General features: G+C 39.4%; 1 protein-coding gene across 1 annotated transcript; it reads right to left on the bottom strand.

Moving 5' to 3' along the window:
• Positions 1-19: 19 nt before the first annotated feature.
• On the bottom strand, positions 20-17158 carry znf652 (zinc finger protein 652). Its single transcript, XM_008329991.3, has 6 exons — positions 16580-17158; positions 9749-11233; positions 7055-7202; positions 6815-6930; positions 4816-4960; positions 20-2528 (listed from the first exon to the last, which is right to left on the bottom strand). Exons 2-6 carry the CDS (start codon positions 10763-10765, stop codon positions 1903-1905), a joined length of 2052 nt encoding a protein of 683 aa, XP_008328213.1. The 5' UTR covers positions 10766-11233; positions 16580-17158; the 3' UTR covers positions 20-1902.
• Positions 17159-17618: the final 460 nt, after the last annotated feature.

Raw genomic sequence — 17618 nt, 5'->3', positions numbered from 1 at the left:
AGTGGATCTACTGTATATGTCACAATATATACTGCTAATGTTTAATATAACAATTTTGGTAAATTTGACGCCAAAGCAAGGTTAAGAAACTTTTTTTTTTTACATACTGGAATGAGAAGCACCATTGAAATGATGTAAATCTGAGACTGAGAGATGTCCAGACTCAACATTTACAAATTTTAAACGTCTTACAAACACATTCCTTTCCGGAACCTATGGCCACTTATCCTGCCCTACATCTGTTGACCCAGACAGCAAGTCTCAGCTTTCAACTAAGGTCAGTCCAGAGCTGTTTTTAGACATGAACTCTCTTTGGAGATACATCCTGAGTTTTGGATCTGAACTGTGACAAATGACAAACACAGACATTAGCCCCTCTGACACCAATGATGTGATGAATGCCCTTGATGGTGTTCTATCTTCGTTCAAGCATGTGCATTTACACAACAATCTGCCTGTGTGGAACAAATAATGCCAGTGACCTTGGTGTGTATTGTGTCATATAAAATACTAGGAAGAAAAGCACAACACTGGCAAAATAAACAGGGTGTTTCACTTCTGTCAGTTATAAACAATATCCAAACTCTAAACTTGGGCTCCAGATTAAACTGTTGGGAGAATGCATGTTATCAGACGATAATGTGTTCATGTCTATGTACGTTGTAGCTCAAGGCGATAGATTTACCGATTAATGAGGCTGAGCTTTCCGCGCTTTGTAAAGGCAGCTGTGGTAGCACAGCATTAGCATCTGAGCTACAAACAGTTAACGGGAGCTAACATGACACATCTATGCTGGTTTAGATTTTTTAAATATTATTGTGGATGTCCTGACTGAAACCACTCACCCAGGTTTTACCAAGAGTGTGAGTTTAGGGCAGTAGCTGGTTTTGAACTTGGACCTTCTGCATTTGCATCAAATGTACAGGCAACGCCTTTGAGTCCCTCAAAAAAGAGAGGCCACAGCGTCTGCTCCGGCTTCTCCTACAAGACCAAAGTACAGAAAGAAGATTCATTAATTTGCTCACTGAGCATGTGTACTAGCTGATGCATAATGTCAACCTGACCTAAATCTATAGTTTACTGGTTTTTAAGATGTCTGGTCAGGTCTGGATCAAGGTGGTCAGAAAGTTCCTGGACTGTCGGTGTCAAAGGGGCTACTGTCTGAGTGAGGGGTAAATTCAAACACATCAGAAACTGTGAAGTTTGATGGATATGACTACAGCCTGACTTGTACATGTATAAAGCAGGACCTCTCCACTTATTTACTCTACCAACATCTGGGTGTCCTACACATTCACACTTATAGCCCTGATGTCCAATCTTCAAATTACATGTCTGAAAAGAGCTCGGCGACAGAGTAGAGCCAGATACAACATTCATTCCACGTCTGTGAGGCTCCACAGACCTCGGTTCACATACTTTGACGAAGAGTATTGCTGTGGGAAAGATCTGCACAGAAAGCAACACTGTGCAACTTTAAGACAGGTTGAATTAAAGGTGATAGTTTGATGACATTGAAGTTTAACCATCCATGAACATAGTGTACAAATACGTGACTTCCATCAGCTGCTAATGCTGGAAAACAAAATGTATGCACGGAAAGTGTCTGGTGTAGAATTCATTAGAAAATCTTCCAGAGAAGAATTTAAAGGTTTTTTAAATCTTTGTCAATGGATCTGGTTTTTCTCTCAGAGGAGGTCTATACTCTTAAATAAAATGAAAACTCAGTCTGTCACAGAATCTTTCACACCTACGCCTAGGTGTATCCTAAGCTTGTTTCCTCTTTATAGCTGATTAAAAATGTTTTTTGTATTATGTGTCTGGCAACAATGAGACTGAGGCAGGACTAGAAGCAAAAAACAAGGTGCTGTTTTGTGTGGCCCCATGGTGGCGCAGCACAGTTCAGTGGTGCTGGGGGGCTCCAGGACCTTTGTCAGAGAGGGTCATGTGGTGCAGGTAGCCACTGTCTTCATGACCACAGTGGTTTAAGGGCTCACTCTTGAAAAGCGCAGGGGGTGGAGGAAGGTGTGAAACCGGGGGGACAGACAGGTGATGGTGGGGGTGAGGTGGGGCGTGTTGGGATGTGTTTGAGAGGTGTTGTTGTGTTGTTGGGGGGTGAGGATGATGGTGAGAAGGATTCGAGTGGATCTGCACATTGGAGTACGTGTGTCCCACTGGGCCTCGCGGAGGCATTTGCCCTCCCGTGGGACTGACGCCCAGGGAAGTGGAGGTGGTGGCCGGGTGGGCAGCTGAGTGTCCGGGGCCAGAGGTGGTCGACGGTGAAGAGGAGAAAGGGTTGGTGAAAAGGCGGACAGGCACGGCCGGGCTGCTGGTCTGCAGAACCACTGGACTGGTGACCCGAAAACACTTCTCTTTGTGTGCTTTCAGCATGTTGGAGAAGCGGAACCGCTGGCCACACACCTCGCAGGGATAGGGCTTCTCCCCTGTGTGGGTGCGGCGGTGGCGCTTCATGTTGGGTCGGCTGGTGAAGCTCTTTCCACAGATCTCACAAATGAAAGGCTTCTCTCCTGCACAGATTTAGAAAATAAGAGACAAGTGTGTGAGGGAGACCAACACTGAACCTCTCGACAAAAATGCACAGCTATAAAAATGATGAAAGCATTGAAGGTAAATTCTTTGTTATATAAAAACAAATAATGTATTTAGCTCAGTAATGTACCTGAAAAGAAACTGTATGTTTGTATGATAAAAGCCACCAAAAAACCTTCTAGGAACTAGGTTTTTGGTGTGGATTTTTTTCTTTTGTTCTACTGTATATAAAATGTCAACAGCTCAACAGTGTTTGATCCAAGTAGTCTGATTACAAGTCTACAGGTTCATGCTCTTTTGTCTGACATTGTCCTGTTGTAAAATACATGGAACTTTAGAAAATAAATACAAACATATATTTTCGATGGAATAATTTCTTCTTAAATTTCCAATTAACACCTCAAGCCTTAAGTGGAATAACCTTGTGTGAAAATGTTATTTGAAAACTCTATATAAATGTGAAAAACAAGAAAGACTTGACAAACAAAAAAACAAGAAAGACTTGATTGAATATCTTTGAGTCACAAAGTTAACATTTCCCCCCTCACGATCAGACATTTCTTTGCGAAGACGACAGCAGCAGCTTTAAAAATGCAAATAAGATGCTAACTTAAATGGAGGGTCTTTGCTGTCAACCCACCCACTCCACAGGAAGCTATTACCATTCACACTTGGTGAAGAAGAGATGTGAAAATGAACAACAGGAGCTTGGATGGAATGCTGCTCTCATTAACCTCCCTCCATGGAGCCACTGAATGTGCCTGCACCACCCACACAGCCGTCTATTAACAGGCTGCTGAAGGACTCTCACTGCCTCTCTCTGGCATGTTATGTGTGAAGCTGTTCCACACCAATTGAATATCAAAAGGTAAAAGCTGATGTGCTGAAGTTTGGGGTTTAAAAAAAAATCGCATGAAAAAACAGGGTGCAGTGAACCAAACTTTGGGTGTTTAACATGTGCGCTGCCTATTACAGGACTGTGCCTGGGTGTGTCTCCTCCTGCTGGAGACTAAATTGGTTTCTAGTGGCAGGGAGAGGAGAGGGCATTGTAATTACATGTCCCAAATATAACCACCAGGGCCAGTGGAACGCCGTGTCCACCCACGACAGGCACAGCTTGAGAAAATCATGGAGGGATGTACAGGGTTTTGGCTTTAGAAATAGAAAGGCAACAGGACAGAAAATCAAAGGCATGTGAAACACCATGTGTCTAGGTTGTAATTATAAGCCACGCTATACTGTATACATGGGTCCAACTTTGATGTGAAATGTCCCTCTCATTATAAATACTATGCAAAGTGGCTCAGCTCCTACCACTATAATGTTCCTGCTGGCAGAGACCTCATGTCCTGTCTTTTTTAAGGATCACAGAGACGAGCTGACTGACTGACTGACTGAATTATATATTTTTTTTTTTATGTATTACAGCACTGTCCACTCCTGCTCCCCTCTCCCCCTTTTGTCTTTGCCAAGGCAGACCCTCTGCTGGACTTTGTATTGTGAATATAAACTCAATATAACATGAACAGTTCATATATTCCTTCAAGTCAACCCAAGACAAATGTATTGTGAATGTGGACTACACAGAAAGAAATGACTCACTACAGTAAATGCTAGCTAGAGAATTAAATCCTACCTGCAGTAACAAAACTGACTTAGACAGTAAGAGAAAACTTTCAACGAAGCCAAGAAACAAAAATGAACAAAATTGCTTTGTAAGGAAGTTAAGTTATGCGTGCAACACAGCAAACCTGCTATTCACTGCTATTCACTGTGCCTGACATTTCAACAGGGAAAATAACAGATGGAAGAAAAAAAGCTCTGCAGCAAAAAAAAAAAAAATATATATTTTGCCACAGACACAATTATCTTTTTTTAATCAAAGGCTTTTTTGTCTGATGGCCTTACTTCTGTATTTCCGTATATTTGAGGCCTCGTTGTCACTGCTATTTAAAATACTGCCAACTGCTAGTAAATTGTAATTTAATGATGTCAAATACTATGTAAAATATCTCATATGACTAATACAAATCAGCATATTAAAATAACTTTAATGTTAATCTGTTATTTCTTGGAATATATCATATCTTCTTACAAGCTCCTGTTAGTCATTGAGAAAAACAGTCTTAGTCACAAACTGGTTTGAGAATTAGAAACAAGATGCCTTCTTTTTTCTTTTTTTAAAAATAATTATTCCTAACACTGTGTGGGCAGAAGAAGTTTGGAGAAAAGACAGACAGACGGTCAACTGTGGTCGTCTCTCACCTGTGTGTGTTTTCATGTGCTCATCAAAATACTGTTTCATGTTGAAGTCTTTGCCACACCACTGGCACATGAACTGCTTGTGCCCGATGTGGATGCTCATGTGTGAGCGCAGCTGGTACTTGTACTGGAACCGCTCGTCACAGTTCTGTGGCAGAAGATGACACAAACAAATCCATGAGGTTTTCCTCATACTTCCTTCCTCTTTTACGAATATTGTATTAAAAAAGCTATAGTTTGAAGTACATCAGCAACTGTCTTACAAGGATAACGCACGTTAGGAAGCAGCATCTGATATCACTCTAACCATTTTGCTTATGAGACTGTACAAAAGAATTCTAGTGATTTTCTAATAAAAAAAAAACAACAAAAAACCTTCCAGGTCTGACAGCAGGAAACATGTACATTACATATAACCTTTTAATACACATTGAAATTACATGTTACAGTGGAGTATGATTTGGAACATTTAATTAGTGCGGCTCCACCCGTGCACACATGTTCCCTGAGACTGGTTCATTTATGTAGATGGATATTAAAGGTTCTCTGGTGGGAGGAAATCATCCCATCTGTCAACTCCCTAAGGGTTCAGATCATTAACAGTTAAAAGAACTGAAAAACAAAATACAAACTTTGGAACACAACTTGACAAACTGTGTTGAAAAAAAATAAAATGTTTCACGTCTCCTACGATGGAAACCTTTGGTTTAACCCGGGGAAAGCTACTTGTTTAGTTTTCAAATATTTGACCTGGCTCCTCTGGTTGTTTTCTCAAGTATTTAGAATGACTCAAAGAGTTACTGTGGTTTTGTCCAGTAGCAAAATTCAACAGTGACATGTCAAATTAGAAAACTAGCACTAAGAACTGCAAAGAGGGCTGCGCAACATATTGAGTTTTTAAAATGTATTTTCTTTCACGTTATGCATACTTAGAAAACAATGTTTTTCTTCTCCAACAGACAGTTTTTTTAAACGCCACACGGTGGAGACTGCGTCCTTACTATGACATTATCAGTCATTTTCTATTATTATAACAATGTGATTTCATTGTGTTCCTTCACCAATTGCCCCATAGGCTTGGCTTAAAGTACCGTCCATAAAAAAGTGACTCAGTCAAAACAATTTCAAAATAATCAAAAGAACAAAACCTGCTGTAAATGGACATGTCGACCTGTAGAGGCCGCTGTAGTAACACAACTGACAGGAGCCTCCTGCTCCAATGGGGGTTACTTAAAATAACTAGCCAGGGACACAGACCACATTAAATCATTCCTAAATGAATGCCCACAAATTACATTTTGGCTGTGCTTTTCAAGAAAGTTTAAAATTATCAAGGCGTTTCAAATTTGTAAAGACCATACATGGATATTTGACAATGCATGTTTGTAACTCGTACGTCTCCTTTCATAAGAACTGAACCTTCTACTACAGCGACATGCATTCAAACGTCAATGGCGTGTTGCATGGGCCAACAATGGAAATCATCATACATGTATTTATGAGACCTCAACACTGGAACAGGAGTGATGTCAGAGATGAAAACCCTTGTTCTTTGACAGAATGTCAATGCCAAAGAAGCATCTCCCAGACTCTTGAGCCTGTACTGTCTACTGCTATAGACATTAATGTCAATCAAATTATTTTTTCCGACACCTTTTACTGTGTTCTCTCCAATGTTGTTTGGCAGAGCTGATGCTGATATTGTCAACAGTAAATATATTCAGAATGTGCATGAGGAATATGGTATTATAGCTGTCATTCAAGTCATATGACCAAATGTCAAAGTATTCGCAATTAAAGATCATGTGTTGAAGTAACTGTGAAAAGTCAAAAATAATCTGGGAATTAAATAACCAACCTAATCCCTTTCCAACCTTATTCTCAATGCTACAACGTCAGATTTTAAGACGCTGCTCACTGAGCATACATATTTTCAGGCTACAAATGGAGAATGGAGAGAGAATGTTATGTCAGAACCGCATTCATAACCACCGCGTCGTACCTCACAACGGAACGGTTTCTCTCCAGAGTGCTGGAGTGAGTGGACCTTCAAAGACATGCTGCGTTTAAATGACTTTCCACATGTCTCACAGGTGAAGGGCATGTCCTTGGTGTGAGCTGTGAATGGGGGGAAGCATAGAAAAAGAATGTTAAATAAAACTGATGGAATATTGAAGACCTGACACGTGTGGTGGCTCAGACTAATACTTAGGTTCAAAAATGTAAAACAAAAGACACTTACCAACCATGTGCTTACGGACATGAGCCATTGTGTAGAATTTCTTCTCACAGATTTCACATGAGAACTTCTTTTCTGCATAGCCGTGCACAATTTTTATGTGCTCGTGCAGTGACCACAGTTTCTTAAAAGACTTGTTACAGGAGACGCACTGCAGGACAGGAAAACAAAACAAAAAAAATGTAAAAAGCAAAAAATTAATAAGACAACACAGTATTGCATTTACCAGAAAAAAATAAAGGGACGGTATAGATGTTTCTCAACTATAAAAATAATTATTCTTACTCTGCAGCTCCATCTGCTGGTATAAACTCGTCATGAATTTAATTTAAAAAGAAAATTACGTGTATGAGCATTTAGCTTTCCATATTGCCCTCAACACCAAACATTTCTACAAATTAGGCACATACATTTAATGGGGGTGGGGGCTTTGGTTTGTAATATATAAAAATAAACTAATGCAACCTCACATGTTGCTGATGTTTAGATAAGAAAATGAATGAAGGATTGCAAAATGTTTATATAGAGTAATAAAATATACAATCTAAAAGTATTAAAATTAAAATGTATCAGAGGTGTATGGAATTCTGCATCTGTGCACCATTGACAGAATCTCACTGTCATCAGACAACTGATGACTTCCTGCTTATGTTTTTTGTGTGCTCAAAAGCATATCTATCAGGCCATCCTCTTTTCGTGTATATAATGAGTGAACTGACTGTGGGGTTACATAAAATTATATCTAAAGTGTAAAATATAAAAAGCTGGTTCTCTTTCTACTCTGTTCAGTTCAAACGAACCATTGAGTGGTTAAGCATAGTTCACTTGAACAGTTGTGAAACAAGGAACCTGGTCCACAACCCATCACATCTGCCAATAACAGTAAAAAAAAAAAACAATGTCGGCCATAAATGATGTTGAATGTTAAAACGTTATTGGTATAAAAGTTATCTGGTTCAATGAGGGAACAGGAGCTAAAAACAGAACTACAGGCTGAACGTGTTCAGTGCTGAGTCTGGTCAGTGTGGCAGTGTCATCACTGACTTCGACTGGTGATGGACAAGAGTTCAGACATAAACACCAACACGGATCAAATACAGCTACTGAGAAATGACGTGTAAAAATGTTTAAAGATGTCAGTTGTATTTCTAATAGTTAAAGTACTGTGGGACAGAAGTTTCCTTTGACAACGTATTTTTACTCCCACATGTGTAAGCCCAACCATGCCGAACCACGTGAAGCTGCAGGCGGATGTACCTTAACCACTCAGTTGCTGTTAAACAGTTCGTCAACACACACATTTGCATGTTTATGTGCTGTGTCTGTATCCAGCAAGTGTGTCCTCTTGCAAGAAATAAAAAAGTGTGTAGTATTTCAATGCAGAATGTTTCACCATGTTCACACACAACTTCTTTCATAGAATTTCGACTGGTCAAACATGCAAATTATTCTCAGCAAAATACAAAGTAATTTCGACTATACCACATTCATTACCCATTGCTACAAATCAGCACTGTAGTTTTATAGGAGTGGAACTTTACAAGATTATTATCTTTGCTGATGTTTACATTTTAGTATCAGCCTGAAGGACTCAGGCAGAGAGCATGCTACAGGTGTTAGGATGCTGTTATGCAGATGCAACTATGTTGAATCTACAAAAGATGTTCCTGCAACCAGTTGGTCTAAATATACTGGGTGTTTGTGGTCTAGGTAAAGCTATATTTGTGGGGACTTTTCTTTGTTAAAATGCTTTGTTGTGGCCACCGTATGTCCTCATGGGGACATCTTTCTGGCATACATTTGTAAAGGATAATGCTACAGTAACGGGTTAAGGACTGCATTATGTCTATGTGAAGCACTCACAAAAACTACTCATAAAACCAGACTGTGTGTGTGCACAAAATGTGTGAATATGGTATCACATAGTCAACCAAGCGTACCAACATTTGTTTAAATCATGGGGACATCTTTCTGGCATACATTTGTAAAGGATAATGCTACAGTAACGGGTTAAGGACTGCATTATGTCTATGTGAAGCACTCACAAAAACTACTCATAAAACCAGACTGTGTGTGTGCACAAAATGTGTGAATATGGTATCACATAGTCAACCAAGCGTACCAACATTTTTTTAAATGCAACTAACTTAAAAAAAAAAAAAAAAAGGTTTCAGGTTTTATACCACAGCAGGGTTGTTGTACCCAAATATAACAGGTGTATGCAAACATTAATGTCAGACTAACACAATTTTATTTTCTATTTGTTACAATGATCACAGATGTAGGAGGGGGGAAAGTATAAATACCATGTTTAGAATCTACATATTGAAATCAGTTTCATGTGTAGATACGGCCAACTTCAAAATCAACAAATAGTGACACAAAAATCAAGTAATTATTTTTGTTCTACTTGCTAGTTTTCTTTAAATATATAACATATATATATAAATATTATAAATATAATATATAAATAAACCCTGCAGTAACATCAGTAACCGTAAAAGTGTGATCTCTTGTCTTTTCCCTTCTTACACCTGCAATAGCTGCCTGTGCAAAGCTCATTGTGCACTGTTTGGTCCATTTGAGCAGATAGCAGAAAACATATGGCAATATGCAATGACCTGATTGGTTTGGCCGACAGGTCCTAAATCTAACTTACTAAAACTTTATGTGAAATAAAAATGGTGCAGACTTTACCTGAATGTTCTTCTCACAGTCAGTCTGCTGATGTAAGGCCAGCTCACTCTCTAAGACAAACTTTTTGCCGCACTTGTCACAAATCTGCATTCTCCTGTGTGTGACGTTCATGTGCTTCTCCAGGTACCAGCGTGTGTTGAACACGCGAGGGCATTTCTCACACGCCAGCATCTCCTTCTCCTCCGCTTCTCCTTTGCCTCCCGAACCTGCAGACATGGAACCCGCAGAAGTTGGCACAGACCTGGCTGATCTACGATTGCTCTTCGGGGCCTCCAGGCGCTTTCGTCGCCCCCTGGTGGTCATTCCAGTGGCAGGTGTGCTCAGAGATGATCTGAGGCTTTTCCTTCGTGGCTGACCAGAAGGTGCTGTGCTACTGACACATCTCCGGGCTCTCTTCGACCTCGTTCTTCGGCTTTCAAGTTCATCTTCCTCATCATCCTCTTCCTCTTCCTCCATGCTATCCTCGTCCTCCTCTTCCTCATCCTCGTCTTCGTCATCACTGCCCGCTCTTTCAGAGTCTTCGGGCGTTGTTCCAGTTTTGTCACCCTTGGATACATGAAGGGTCTGGTTGTTCAGGTTTACCTCGACAATGATCTGTTCACGCTTGAATGCCTCCTCGTCACATTCTTCATCCTCACCCTCCTCTTCCTCATCATCGTCTTCAGTGTCATCAGAAGTGCCATTGTTACCAGCCTGGGACCCCTGCTTCTCTGCTTCCAGCATTGCTCCTCCCTCTCTGAAATACTGCTGATGTTGCTGCGGAGCGGTATGTTGTGTGGGCAACTGACCAATGTTCTGGTCTCCGCTGGATGCTTTGGCCGCCATTTTATTGTCCACTAAAACAGAATATGGCTTGCCACCGACTTCCCTCTTATACAGCTTGCCCGTCAGATCCAGATCTGGGTTAGCGGAGTGAAAATAGGACTGGGACACTGTTGTCCTACGACCTTCTTCCTGTGACATCCCGCCTAGACTAGGAATGGAAACCTCTTCCTTGAGGCTCTGCAAGGATTTCATGAAGAGGGAGTGGGAACAGAGGGATGTTGTTGGTTGACACAGCAGTCGAGAAGATTTGCTGTTATGATGCCTTGTTGGACAAGTGAATTTTATTAAGGGAGGCAGGGGGCGCCACACTAATCCCCCACCCTCCCTCTACTAAAGAGACAGGAAGGAGGGGATGAAGTGAGAAATGGTCAACCTGATTCAAAGAGAGCATCCATGTCGTCCATGGTAGGGAACATTTTTGGAAAGACATACAAACTCTTTAACGTTTAGATTCATGTATTTAAAAATAGCAGAAGAAAAGCCAAAACTTTGTTGATGAACATTTGAGGTCAGATCAGACGCACTTTCTCTGAGGACCGCTTCGTTCCAATGTGCTGGTGTCTTCAGAAATAAGACCAGAAAAAGCCAAGCTAAGCTGGAGACATAAAACTGTAGTAAGGGCTTTCTCTCTGACGTGAATATTCTTAAACAGCGGATTACCTGTGAGATAAAAGAGAAGAACACAGGGGAAATTAATTAGATATAAAACATGTTTTTTTTAGTATGTAAATGTATATGCGATGAAAGTACAGCCTTAAAAAAAATACAAAATAAACTGAGCACCTCGTTTGCCCCCACACATTTGTGTTTCGTGTGTAGGAGTAAAAACCGCAGCATTCACGAATGAATGTGATGCTTCAACTTCAAGGAAAAAGCAGAGCTGCGTAAATACCTCCGAACCACAAGTGAAACAAACTCACAAAACAACACACTGCACAGAAGTATTTGCTTTCTACGGTGACCACGTTTCCTTTTTTTTTAAATTGAATGGTGGATTAAAATTATGGATACAATAATTTAACTATGTAATATTACACAAACTACTTAAACAAATCTAGTGTGCTCAGAAAGCCTATGCTAACAAAAAAAAAGGTAAATACTTTAAAATACATTTTATTATTTGGAGGTTTATCACTGAATTTGGATAAGACTCCATTTATCCCACACCAGAGAAATTTACTACATTCATTTTCCACTTGCTGCAGAAACAAGTTGGGCTCAGCTCAACTGTTCACTTTGTGAGAACCTTGAACTTCTGCTTTCATATCACTGATGACTTAAATTACAAATAACACACACACACACACACACAATATGCTTCATTTCAATGCAAGTGTTTTTTTTTTTTTTTTTAAATCAACACCTCCCAGAATACACTCACCACAACCCAGGAGCAAGTAGTGCAGATAAAACCACAGAGATGCTAGTGTGATGCATGCTCTGATAACTTCAACAAACTTGATTTTCCGCTTTTAAAAAATACAAAACTACATATTTTCAATCTATTGTGTTAAATAAATCATTCTTTCTGGTGTTTATTTGTTTTCAACCTGTTTAATTTACATGACTGTGTCCCACTGGGACATTTGGATGGCCTTAGATAACCTGACACCTCACTTGTGAGAATCTGGGCGGCGGGTTCACTACCAAACACATTTCCTTTCTCCAGCACTGCACCTGGGTCATAAGCATCCTTCCTTTTTGTTTCAAAGGGTAACAATTTTAAAGAAAACATAAATAGACTAAAAGAAACATCCACATTATAACTCCAATATTAAATTTACAGACACTTTTAACATTGACATCTTGCTGCCTTCTGGTTTTTACATCTCTTCATACCTACCATAACATGCCCTACTCTACTCTACTCTGCTCTACTCTACTCAAACAGATTTACTGCTTTCCACTTCTGACTTCATTAAACTGGCAGATGTAACATGAGTAAAATATGTCTGTTCAGAACTTAACCTACCAAATAGCATAAGACACATCTGCCTTCCTGTGCATGATGACTGAGTTTTTCTTGAGAATTTGATAGCAATTTGAGGGACTCGCAGCAGAGATAAGGGAGATGTGTGCACTTGTACTGCTGCTTCAAGAAGAATATGAATTGCAAGAAATGTTTTGAAATGTTTGAAATAAATGTTATAACCTCTGTAGCATAACATATACAGGCTGTGTGTTAAAAGGCAAAACATAAGAATTCACAATACCATCAGCTGCTAAGTGATTAACAGCCGGAAATGTGATCATTTGTGTTGTTCAGTAATGTAATTTAAGACCCAGAAGCAAAGTTTCCAAAGTTAAGTTGAACAGACAGCATCCAGTCTCTTCAGGGTGTTGTTGTCATACTCCTTGTATATAGTTGAGTATCCAAGTATACTAATACTCAAAAAAAGTTAAAAGGAGTCAGAACTGTAGTCCTAAATCTCAGTCTTTATTATCATTCTTTTTTTTTCTATTCACATTATTTTCTAAATAGAAACGAGTTGTGAGTTTCAAATCAGTCCATCCATCTAATAATTGCTAATAACTATTGAAAAAAAAAGTCTATATTTAATATAACCATGTACAGACAGAGATTTTCACACTCCGCTTGTCGTTAAAGTGAGTCATTTTTCCGTTTCACACTGAGTGATATTATGTTACTCCTTTCATGTGGGAACAGAGATGAGTGTAAACTTCTCAATATCATAATCACCCGCCCGATCTGCTCAAGAGGTCACAGCCCTCACTACAATGACTGCCGTTGCAGTTAGGTGAACTTTGCACAACAATCAAAAACAACAGAAAATTAAACCGTCTCTTTAGATTCGCCTTTGTCGAAAATTCAAATGCCATCTGTCCTTTTTTTCTCTCAATTCTCTTTTCAACCGCAGCACTTCCTCTCATCTGTTTATTTCTGATCCTGTCCATTCTGATCACAATAAATACAAATCTCAGCTTATTCAAGTCAGCCAACAGTTTAACAGTTACAACAGTAAAACATCCTTGCAGCTCTGGTGCATCTTCTCTTGTACACTTGTTTCCTTTGACTCCATACTTCCTGCACACTTTTTAAAAATTACCTCTTTTTTGTACTCTACTTTTTTGTATATTAGATGTTTACCTCAGTGCCAGCAGTGGGAGATGATAAGTTTGAGGCAGCGACAAAATGTTTTTATTTTACTTCTTAACAAACCACAGTCGCTCCCTAAAGTGCAGACTTTAATGAGCTTTCTCTTTTGCAGATGACCATGTGAAGGTTCACATTCCTCACTCTATCCAAACTCATAAGACCTTAACCAGCTCACTGTTTGATGCACTGCAGGGGTGCTGAGCACCTTTGTGGGCATGTGGCCTTAAAGCTCATAATCAGGCCACAAAGCAGAACCAGTTACTTTTGTTTTCACGCAAGTATATAAAAAAGAGAGAAAGAAAAGGTTATCACTGTTGCAGACTTTGGTTGTAGAAAAACATTCAGCAAAACTCTGGAAAGTGATTTCAGAAGTAAAAAATAAAGCTACGCCTCATTTGGTTTATAGTTGCAGTCATTTTCCCAAGAGTTACGTGTTCTGGCTCTTCTTTGAAACATGATTGCATAAATAGTATATTGTATTGCCAGAATGTATTTAAAAAGCAAAAAAACATGTAAGATCTGATAGGCATTATTAGAATATAACAACATCTGTTCCTTTGGTGTGTTCTATTTGCACATTATTGTGTTAAAATATGAGGTATTTGCCCAGGTTAAGATAAGAAAACTTGGAGGAGTCATTGTATCTTCTCCTGAGTTTATTTTAACACCTCTGTTGCTCTTTGTTTTTGATCTTTCAACAAGGTTTTCAAATGCAAAGGTTGATAATGACATGCCACACTTAAATGACATACATTCAGCACAATAGAGTATGATTTACACTGTGGTGAAGGAAGATTCTTAACAGGGGAAAATATGAAAGGCTCTTTGGAAAGGGCAAAATGGGAGGGGTTCTATTTTGAGAAACGGAGAATAATTTAAATCAAAATAGGTGATAAAATTACAGGAAAGGGATGATAAGGGACACCACTGATATCACAGAAAATACCCAATGTCATCATGGAAGTGAATATATCAAATATTGCCAAGAGCTCTACAGATGATCCACCAGCAAATCACAAACTTTATGACTCTTACTATCAAGGACGTATGTAGTTAATAGATAATGAATCAATGTTAGGATAAGGTTCTAAATAAAAAACACAGAAAAAATCACATTGGAAACAAAACAAAACAAACAAGAAATACATCGTCACTAGAAAACGTGGATCATAGCAAGTTTCTTGGCTGGGCTGAATAGCTGGTGTAAAATTAAAGCACATTTTAACAGCACTTCTCTGGCAGTGATTGTGTTCTTTGCATTTTAATCATGTAGTTCTTGCATATAGTTCTACATTCAGTCATTTCAACTGCTTGAATTTTTGCAGTGCAGGAACTGATGCCATGTAATTACCAATGTTGGAGATTATTAAACTGCCTCTTTCTTTACACGCCACACTGCAATTTAATGAACTAATGTTTTTAGAAAAGTACTTTATATACTACCACTTGTTAATTCTCTCAAGCCCTGTTTTGCTTTCTCTTTGAACTCCTTTGCCCACCAAGAAAATTGCATGATGCTACGAACAAGATAAAAACACACTGTTATCATCACTGATCTTCCCTGTATCTTTGTACAAATTACCATGGTAACCGATGAACATCTTGTAAAATGATGATGACTTCCTAAAATGCTGGGGAAAAAACTAACTTTTTCTTCATATAAATCTAGTGATAATGGCCTTGTTTTCAATAAGCTAAACAAACCAAAATCAGCTTAGTACTAACAATCCTTTTCCAGCAAAGGCATTAGTGAGCCTTTGCTGATTTTGTACAGTTATTTTTAACTATATACTCTTATTTATGTGCTGTTATTCTATTATTATTTACTTCTGTCACACATGACAGATATTACAGTAGAGTAAGCTCACAAGTAATTACCAGTTGGCTCTCCCCATTTCACAAAACAGATAGGGACAACATGAAGCTATATTATATCATACAGTTTAGTGTACTGTATTATGCTATTCAAATTTCGCAACAGTAGAGAATCAACAAATAAAAATTTAACGTGAAAACCGACAGCACTAGACCTAATTGAGACATAAGTGGCTAAGTAGAGCGAAATCAAAATAATGAATCATTCTTTTTGTTGTAGTGTTGTTGTACTTCAAATGCCTAAAACCTTACGACACATTAGTGATATTTAGAGGCAAATGAAGCAGATAAAACGCTGCACAGTGCAACGAACAGCACAAACACAGTGAGGCCCCGAAGTTGTCTTCGGCTACTTAGCCAGGAAGCTAGCGATATTCCATAGGTACAAACCTGCACAACACATGACATGCTAACTGTGTCACATTAGTCAATAGCCCAGTACATTCAAAACGTACTAAAAAATAATATTACAGTGACAATGTTGCACCGGCTACGTGGTAATATTTGTTGACATGCACAAGTTCTCAGTGGATAGAGGACTTTCATTTTCTTTAACCCAAAGCTCCCTGAATTGGGCTACTTAGCTTAGTGCTAACAGTTACGTCGGATATTTAGCATTAACGTTCCACTTCATTTCCACAGTGGAACCTTCGTAGGCAAGTGTGACAGTTGATACAGGAACGTGACGGGCGAATGAAAAGCCCGTGTCACGCTTTTGTATCGATATTTCTTTCATGCCGTGCAAGGAACATGGAAAGTGCCGCTTTTCAACAACAAAACCCATCAGACTGTTGTGGAGGGTTGTCAGACAAACCCACTCTCTCAAACTCGAGTCTGCGACAAACTCCCTGCTCTCTGCATTTACTAACACTTCATACTGTAGCTGCATCTCCTGCCGCCAGCTACCGGCGACCAGTGAGGGCTTTTACGAGCGAACGACACGCTTGTCACAAATACAGAGGCTTACATTAATTTTATTTAGACACATTTTTGTTGTTGGTTTTCTGGCTTACCTTCGTGCAGAAGAGCGACCTCCCTCCGTGCAATCGGAGTTGCACAGATTCTGGACTGAACACGCACTTCTCCTGTTTGCCAGCCTCCTCCTCTGCTTTGGAGGCGGATATGCATTTGTTCGAAAATGTCAGTAGCCTTTTGGAGGGTTTTAATATTGCAGGAGAGGGTTTGTTGATGGTGCGGGCTGCTAAGGTGTCTGCACCCGTACGTCCTCCTCCTCCAGCGCCGCTACGTGGCCCCGACCGAGCTCCCGCGCTCAGGCCACTGTCTGGGCAGGCGCGTCACCGCGTGTCTGAGTCTGTGCTCCAGACGCGGTGCGCGTCCACGCTAGGTTTAAGCCACTCATTGATGAGGAATATTCAATTTCGATGGCGCGTTTACTCTGAACGCAATTAGAACTTTAATTTACCAGTAATGAGACTTTAAATTATATTGTCTCTTGGTATTGCCTTATTTTTATTTTTATTTTATGGTCCTTATTGTCATTGTAACACTGAGATACAACGAAACTGAGCCTCTGCTTTTAACCCATCACCCCAAATGATTCAGTAGTGTCTAAATATTTCTGTTATAGTGATTCACAAGGCCGTAGTGACTAATCGGGACACACATTATTATGTACACAGAGAAGGAAATTCTCATATATATTGACAATGATATTGTCATTAACAAACTTGCAGAAACCAGTACTTTGCTAAGGATGATTTTGATGCTGAAATCAGCCTACTAAATATGCGTGTAGCTACTTAAGAGTTTAGTGTAAACATAACAATAACCTGTTGGGAAGACAAATTATATTTTGATTTCAAATGACTGTTCATGTACAAAGATAAATACATTTTATTCTTTATCAGATTTTTTTACCTTTAAAATATTTATCTGATTTTAATTTAATCATTGTGAAAGTGAAGTGTTTTCTGTTAACTTATACCCAATAAAAAGGCATTGTAGGAGCTAGCTGCTGCTTCATTTATTTAAATTTCTCCTGCATAGCAAAGTGGGCCGGCCGGTCCCCCGCTGACTGCACGTCTTATGACA

This window comes from Cynoglossus semilaevis, chromosome 17 (genome assembly GCF_000523025.1).
Source record: "Cynoglossus semilaevis isolate Cse_v1.0 chromosome 17, Cse_v1.0, whole genome shotgun sequence".
Taxonomy (NCBI): Eukaryota; Metazoa; Chordata; class Actinopteri; order Pleuronectiformes; family Cynoglossidae; genus Cynoglossus; species Cynoglossus semilaevis.
This window is presented reverse-complemented; position numbering and strand designations above follow the sequence as displayed.